Raw genomic sequence first — 8,499 nt, 5'->3', positions numbered from 1 at the left:
CTCCCTAAAAGTAAGAACGCACAGAGGCAAAACGATATTAACTACAAAGGTAATGGTAAGTAAAGTATGTGAATGATGCAAATAAATAGGACCAACTATGTTCCAGTTCTACAGAACTAGTGTCTGATGACATTGCAAATGTAGCTCCTTTGAATTAGTTTTAACACTTACATGTTACAGTTTCAACTTCTTTCTAGTAGTTGCACTGACATGACACATGAAACACACCATGTACTGGGCTGTTGGAGTACGCAAAGCGCCGTACTAGATATTTTTTTCCATTTGATGAAACACAAGTTGAGATAATTATACAGAGAATGGCCAACATGATAAAACTCACTAGATAAAACAATAAATCATACATACGGAATGATCACTATATCACGATGGTATTCTCTAATAATTTAGTGGAAGTGAACTAAACTATATAAAGAGCATCAAATTTGTATCTATTATGGAAAATTTCTTGGGTGCTTACGCAATGGCATACTTGATTATCTGTTCTTGCTTTGGACGCCAAAATGTTTTTTGAACAAATAGTAATCCTTCACCGTTCTTTGAGTAAGACATCTTCACTTTCCATTTTACTGATTTAGCCATGTTCTCTATTTCAAGAATAGTTTCAGCATTGTCCCGTACAATCAACTTGCCTTCTGGCCTCAGAATCCTGTCAACTTCTGCAAATACTGATTCGATCTCGCACCTGTTGCAATAATAGGATCAAGGGTTAGTAACTGGCAAAATTTTGTTGCCGGTAAGCTAACAGCATGGGTGCAGTAGGATTAACCTTTTCTTAATATCAGAGAAAAGATGATCTGCATGAAGAAGATCATAAGATCTCGGGTACGTGCTGAAGGATTCACACCAGTCATGGTACATTCCAAACAAGCCACGGTCATATATAATTGGAAGTGTGTCGGGTGAGTCAATTGGAACAACATTCATAACCCAGACTTTCAAGTCTTTCATTGCCGCAGCAAATCTGTATCATCAAAAGGTAAGATATTTATCAAGAGCATGAACTTGTGATAGAAAGAAGGCAATAATTACTATGAAACAGCCGAAAGAGGTGGAGTCGGTATAAATGTCCGTAATACGTGCACCTAATATGAACTGGTATCAATCAACCAATTAATTACACTTTAATCCTAAAATTAGCTGGGTCAGCTATAAGAATCCTTTTGTATCTATTCCACGCTCTTCGGGTTTTCTATCCAACAACAACAACAACATCATACCCAGTGTATTCCCACCTAGTGGGGTCTGGGCAAGGTAGTGTACACAGATCATACCACTACCTCAAGAAAAGTAGAGAGGCTGTATCCGATAGACCCCCGGCTTAGGACCAATAACAGAATAACAAATACAAAAAGTAGGCGCATATGAACTAGAATGGTACACAAAACAAACTAACCGTATAACAAACACAAAAGATAAGTGCATAACAAACTAGTACGGGATGCAAAAAAAGCCAACACCACTAGCCCCAAACTACAGCCACAACACTACGAACCAGAAACTCCAGACCCAAAGGAGCACTCCCCTATTACTACCTCCGCGCTCCCACCCCCTAACCCTCTACCCTAATCTGCGTACTCCACACCTTCCTATCAAGGGTCATGTCCTCCTATCAAGGGTCATGTCCTCTGTAAGCTGTAATTGCTCCATATCATGCCTAATCACCTCCCTCCAATATTTATTCGGTCTACCTCTAGCCCACCAAAAACCATCCCTAGCCAAAGTCTCACACCTCCGCACTGGAGCATTAGGGCCCCTCCTCATCACATACCCGAACCATCGGATTTTCTATCCAAAGTTAAAATATTATTCTTTTGAAACAAATTAGGGGTTCTGTCTAGAGAGGTTATCCAAATCTCACACTATCCCTACATGGACTTATGAGTCTAACAAGAATAAAAGGACCCTTAACAAAAAAAAAAGATTTAATGTAAGTGTAGTTCCAACGAGAAAATTTAGCTATTAAGCCTCTTCAAGTTTCCAATTAGCAAAATGGCCTACTGAGAAAAATTGGCTATTACGCCTCTTCAAGTTTTCAATTAGCAAAATGGCCTACTTCTATTTTCTCAGCTGTCGGATTGATAATCGATCCATCCATATATAGGTCGGATCGATAATTGATCTGTCGGACCGACAATTGATTGGTCCATATATAGGCCGGATAGAAAATTGATCTGTCGAATTGATAATCGTTCTGTCTATATATCGGTCGGATAGATAATAAATCTGTCTCAAAAATGGGTCATTTCCCCAAAAAAAAAAAAAAAATGCTTGTAGTCTATTTAATTAAAAAGAAGACTTGAAAAGGCCATTTAACAAAAGACCCCAGTTCCAACTAGTTGGTATATATTGCCTTGTATGGATCATTTACTTCCATTGTATTCTGTTCTTATTGATTCTGAAAGATGGCAAGTCTTTTGAGAAAATTTTCTTTGGAACACGAAACACACACAACATATATATATATATATATATATATTATATAGAGAGAGAGAGAGGCATTAATTGTTTTTGATCTGTTGTTTCAAAAATCATGTCATGGAAACTTCATCTAGAGATCATCGATTAATTGCATCAAATCACTCTAAATTTTGCCAAAGCTCTTTTGTGAACTTTACTCCTTTACTCTTCAACAAGGCAGTGAGCACAAAGAGAATGAGAATCAGTAGATAAGAGAGAATGAGGAAAATAACAGTTTGAAAAACTTACCCTCCATAAATAGCTTTCATATCCATGACATTCCTTACTGAAGACCAGTTAATGCCAAGTTCATTTAAATACGATTTTGAAACAACACTTTTCCAATGATCATAGTCTGCAGCAAAGTCTTCTGGGGCTGCTTTTCCATAAACCCCAACTTGAGAACTTCTCAACCAATAAGGAAGCTTATCCAACCTCGAAGGCCATTTTGCTGGCCACCTTGATCCACGTGTAGATCCATCTTCTGGCGCTTTGTGCATACATGACTGAAGTGTTATATTCCTGAATTGAGAAAAATAACTGAGTTAGGATTTGTTCTCTAGTCAAGTGTTCAGCAATGAATAATTGTAATTTTATTTTTGATGGAAGAGATGATGTGAGGAAACGAATATACTGTACATGGTGCCATATCCCCCCTCCCCCCTTCCTCCCCCCGCCCGCGTTCCACTTTTTTTTGTTTTAGTCGAGGGTCTACTAGACAACCTCTCTACCCTACAAAGATAGGGGTAAGGTCTGCGTACATCCAACCCTCCTTAGACCCCACTTATGGGATTACACTGAGTATGTTGTTGGTCTATCGAAAACAGCCTCCTTAACCCCCCAAAGGTAGCGGTAATGGAGTACATCCCACCCTCCCGGACCCCAATCGTGAGATTACATTGGGCATCTTTACACAGTCAAATACCATACAGTCATTTAGTGGCTATGTGAGCAGAACAATTTCTTGCATGCCTTCTCAACTCAGGGCAGAATTGGGTTTGATAATCAAAGGACTCAGGCATCTCCTCTAGAAAATATCAGGCATGCTTCCACAAGAACATTGAATTTTGACAAATTCAAATTTTGGTCATAGCATAATTTCAGCTTAAAATGGATAAGTTTAATCTGGTATGACATTCTAGTTCAAATTGATTTAGGCAACACAGGTCCTAGAAAGGGATGTCGAAAATCAAAACCATGTAAACATGCTCAAGATATTTTTTTGTTAATGTATTATATAATGTAGCCCCAGACCCCACTAAGTGGGAATACACTGGGTTTGTTGTTGTTGTATTATATAATGTAGACATGTAAATTTGCATTTTTCCTAATTGCATATCTTCTATAGCTTTATACACTTGTTTCTCCATGTAGACTAATTGAATTTACGAATGTTATACAGCACTGTGCGGAGCAACTGTACGGGCTAAGAGAAGCCCATGCTCGAGTGAAATAAAGAAACATACCAAGCTGCATCTGGATCATCATCGTCACACATAGGTGGGTCATTTTGTGTTCTACTCTGGTAACAATCATTTGAAGTTGGCTTTCTGAATATAGCTACACCTACTTCATTTAGCTTATCTTCATTAATTTCCAGTTGTTCCCAGCACATTGACTTAGTTAGCTCAGACATAGCTGCAAGACAATAAGAGAGAGGCCATCAGCCTATGACTTCATTTGCAAATAAGAAGTGTAAACCAGGTCAAGCCACAATCACCTTCCCAAATTCCAACATTTTCCTCATCCTTACGATATACTGGTGTCGCAGACCAAATGAAGTGACCACCGGGCCGCAAGACACGATTCAATTCTAGGAGAAGTTTGCCACCTGCAATAAGCTAGGAAGTTTACCATCGGCTGACATTCCAAAACCAAACAAAATTTGTAAAGAGAGAGATTTTAATTCACCTTCAATATGCCATGGAACTCTACACCGTGCACAATGGACAGCATCAAACACTTTCCCTGGGAACGGTAGCCTTTTAGTTCCCATAACAGCTGATATAGCAGGGATGCCCCTTTCAAGTGCAAATTGCACTTGGGCTTCGTGCTCATCCTTGGGGGCAAGTGACATTGCTAGTACATCTCTTTCAAAGAGATATCCACCAAAGCTGGCCACTCCACAACCAACATCCAAAATAACACGTGTTTGTTTGCCCCATGAAATCTGAGGCAGGGTCTGCATTGAAAGCAAATCAGCAGAAAACGAGAATAAGTGTATAAATCTTCAGAATGAAATCTGTGATGATGAATTTCAAGCCAATTGAAATGATCTTTGATATACATAACATATTAGACATTGTGAAAGGAAGCCGCTCTAAATTGTTGTGGATTCCCCAGAAGCTTTTTTTTTTCAGGCCTAATGCGCAGAACAAGTTAAAATCTTGAAAGCACTATTCAAGTTAAGTAGATCATATAGAGATCCCCAATTAACCGCACCTAGTACCCATGTAAAATCAAAGAATACACAATTGGGTTTTGCAATTTGTTGAAGTATTACCTAAATCAAATTTTCTTATTTTTAATCTTTAAATTGATATTAAAAAAACAGGTGATGTAATTTAAGCAAAAACTTGCCTTCTGGATGAAATCAATGTAATGAAGAGCGCCTTGCTTAAACTGAGTACCTCCACCAGGGAAAGTAAGGTACTCTCCAGTAACTTTGACCCAGTTTTGGTGCCCCTTGACCTTTGCTAGCTTTGCATGAGGAACATTAGAGTACCATATCTGTTCAACCAAAAAATGCAAGTTAACCTGGCTTGTCAAATTACTATTCAGAAGAAAAACCCTATGGTATGCAGAAACAAGATACCTGCTCCCTACTCCTAGGCCATCCAATTGGCTGCTTGTATCCTGAAGGCAAAGGAACGAGGCAAGTTGGAGCTTCAATAGGACAGTGCCTCTCACGATGTTCGTAGTGAGAAGTACTTGGGAGCTTCCTTATAGCTTCTAGATTATCCAGACAGGGAATATAATCTGGTCCAGCGTAAGTTTTACATAGCTTCCACTTATCGCCCCTTTTGTTATCCATGGATGATGAAGAACCCTGTGATTCATTCTCCTTTTCAGACTCAGCAGCCTGAGTTGACCATGGCCCGTTTTGTGTTGTACTTTCTTTCAAAATCTCTGATTGATCACCAGCTGGAAAAATCTCATTCTCTGTCTCTCCCTTCTTTGTTTTCTCTGTTTCCAATTTTAAGTCAACATTTTCATCTTCCACTTTTGTCTCAGAAGCATCTGGATTTGAGTCTTCACCTCTGGTATCTGACTCCCCATTGCTTGAAGTTGAGTCTTTCTCTCTTGAATCTTCTTCCTCACTCTCTAGATTTGAACTCTCATCGCCAGACCGTGATTCATCATTGGATGAATTGGATTCAGAATTTTCTTGATTTTCTTCTTCATTTCTAGAGCTTTCTCCTTCCCTTTCCTCATTTTGGTAACTATCCAGCCCGTTTTCACCTGCAATCTCCTCTAAAGACCTTCCCCTTCTGAACCCCTTCTCTACGTGGAATGTGTCATCTTCTTCTCTCTTTGCATTGACTAGAAAATCACCAGAATTGCCTGCATACTGCCCCAAACGATTCTTGGTAACTTTCAATGTCGAATATATCTCTGAATTCTCAAAAGGTATACTGAATGATGATGATATCAGCATCCATATCCCAACGAAAGAAATTCCAAGGAAAGTAGCAACAGTGATTTTTGAACAGTAATCAGACGATTTCCTCCCACCAAAATGGGAGTAACTTCCCCCGGCCATATTAGTAGATCTTTTCTGTCCCTGAAAATTTTGAGAAAAATAAATTAAAATATCAAACATAGTAGTGTTAAAATGTCTGGTAAACTAGGTTAAAAAACTGAGCATAGTAAAACAACTTTAGAAGCTAGGATCAAAACACCATTAGACAAACACAAAGATGCAGCAATATTCAAAAAAAAAAAACATACTTCTACAGTGCTACTGTGAAGCCCTAGAACAAGGTACCCACCACAGTCTCAGTTCTAGTATCTTTGTAATTTAAATGCTGGTAGGGATAAAATTTACCTACACGGACACATCCCATAGATATTTCTATTATTATTAGTATTATTTTATTTTGTTGATTAAAAAAAAAGTGAAAATGTTGCAATTGATTTTACCTCAAACGAATCTAATGAAATACTAGGTGAACACTCGAATGATCATAGCAGAATTCATTAAAGACATCACTGTGAACTCTAAAAAGTTCACACACATTTTGCCTAGCTCGATTTCAAAGGAAACTCTTAACAAACAAAAAGCTTTCCATATCTGAGTTCTCAATTCTAAGCATTTCATGTATACACAAAGGCGGAGCTAGAGAGGTTCTGTGGATTCAACTGAATCTATCACTTCCGCTCAAACTATGTATACTTATGTATAAAAAAAAAAAAAAAGTTAAAATGTACACTCATATAATAAGATCAAACTCAGTCTGAACCCCGTAACTGTATATCTTGAATTTGCCTCTGCATATACTAACCTCAACATACTAATAAAAACATATGCCCTTTTCTGTAGCTCGGAATCTGGGATTAGTCTGTTCACATCACAAGAAAAACACATATCTAGTCCACTGTCTACAATCATAGTGAAGGGTGGCCAGTCGAACACCCTCTATCGAGAGATTATACTACGAATTTACAAAATTATACGAAGTATATAGGTCAAAAATTATTTTTCATACGTATATATTAAATCCTGAACAACTTAATGAAGTTTTTGGTTTCAACACTGTCCTTAATGCTCCTAAAACAGGATACAGTATCAAAACTACAAGATCCTTCGTGACATCACAAACGTACAAACAAAAATAATCAAATTGGTAGATCAATCTCATGACGTCGAAAATAAAACGTTTGAGCTTTCTACAAACTGAAGCAGGAAAAAAGCTCACTTTTTTTACACAAAGAGAAGGGAAAGGAAGAGAAAGGAGGTACAACAAGGACAGATTTACATTCATATGGTGATAAATGAAGGAAAATGGTACCTTTAAGATGGATATATAAGAAATTTTGAAAAGCAAATCTAGTGGGTGAAGCTCATTTCTTGGCTAAAAGGGGTAGAAAGATGATGCTGGGGTGTGAGAATCTTGATTTTTAGTTTGAGATATATGAAGAACTGTTAGCAAAGAGAGGTGAAGATGAGTTGTAAGTAAAGCAGTGTAATTTAAGGAAGAGAGGGAGGGAGTGATTGATGTTATTAGTTGTTACACACTCATAGCCGACACCCTAGAATTACGAGAGATAACAAAAACAGCACTAAAAGAAGGGAAGATAGAATAGATAGATCGGAATGGTAGTTAAAACAGATTCATTGATTGTAAAAGATATTTATTGGTATTAACTTAACAAAATATTCCTAACAAAATATTCCTACTATATTCCTAAAATAAATCATTTATCTTAAAATAAACGAAATTATTTTCTATAATAATAAATTAAGATATATCAATGTTGTTTGATATATAATTTAATTCTTTATCATATTTTCTTATTTTAAAGAAAAATAAACATTTTTGTCTTCTTAGAAATTTTAGACAGATTGGGCTACTTAATCTAGACAATAGAATGTTCCCCCATCTTTTGCGTTTAGGTCTTTCACATTTTGTTGTCCAAGTTTTACCAATTATAGGGGTGCGGATAATTTTAATAGATCCATCGTAACTATGAATTTATTTTTATTTGTGTGTAGATATTTTTTAACTTCTCTAAATATTTTATTTTTAGTTTATTTATTTTTATTTTATTTATGTTCATATCTTGGGGGTGATTAAATGGTATTTGATTAAATGTTTTACTGTAGTATTCTTTAATTTTCTCGTAGTCTTTGTAATTCTTCTAGATTATTTTTGAGATATTCTAAATATTCTATATCTTTTGTTTTAAAATATTCGATTAAATTCTCTTTCATAAGCATTTCTTCTAATCTTATTTCTTCCATATATTATCTCTAATATTTTAAATATTCATAGTTTATCATTTTATTCTAAAATAGTT

The 8,499-nt window shown here is 36.6% G+C and overlaps 1 protein-coding gene across 1 annotated transcript; it reads right to left on the bottom strand.

The window, feature by feature from the left end:
* Positions 1-242: 242 nt before the first annotated feature.
* LOC107867749 (probable methyltransferase PMT26) lies at positions 243-7,799 on the bottom strand. Its single transcript, XM_016714137.2, has 9 exons — positions 7,491-7,799; positions 5,294-6,262; positions 5,059-5,208; positions 4,390-4,660; positions 4,199-4,309; positions 3,945-4,116; positions 2,728-3,000; positions 788-982; positions 243-703 (listed from the first exon to the last, which is right to left on the bottom strand). The coding sequence occupies exons 2-9, from the start codon at positions 6,239-6,241 to the stop codon at positions 475-477; spliced, it is 2,349 nt and encodes a 782-aa protein (XP_016569623.1). The 5' UTR covers positions 6,242-6,262; positions 7,491-7,799; the 3' UTR covers positions 243-474.
* Positions 7,800-8,499: the final 700 nt, after the last annotated feature.

The sequence above is a fragment of the Capsicum annuum genome, chromosome 4, assembly GCF_002878395.1.
Source record: "Capsicum annuum cultivar UCD-10X-F1 chromosome 4, UCD10Xv1.1, whole genome shotgun sequence".
NCBI classification, from domain to species: Eukaryota; Viridiplantae; Streptophyta; class Magnoliopsida; order Solanales; family Solanaceae; genus Capsicum; species Capsicum annuum.
This window is presented reverse-complemented; position numbering and strand designations above follow the sequence as displayed.

What these genes read in the sequence shown, in the direction of transcription:
- LOC107867749 (XM_016714137.2), bottom strand. Translation starts at nt 6,241, where the DNA reads ATGGCCGGGGGAAGTTACTCCCATTTTGGTGGGAGGAAATCGTCTGAT. An exon ending in AGTTCCATGGCATATTGAAG is followed by an intron (nt 4,310 to 4,389) that starts GTGAATTAAAAT and finishes AGCTTATTGCAG; the next exon opens with GTGGCAAACTTCTCCTAGAA. An exon ending in TTCTCTGATATTAAGAAAAG is followed by an intron (nt 704 to 787) that starts GTTAATCCTACT and finishes TTATTGCAACAG; the next exon opens with GTGCGAGATCGAATCAGTAT.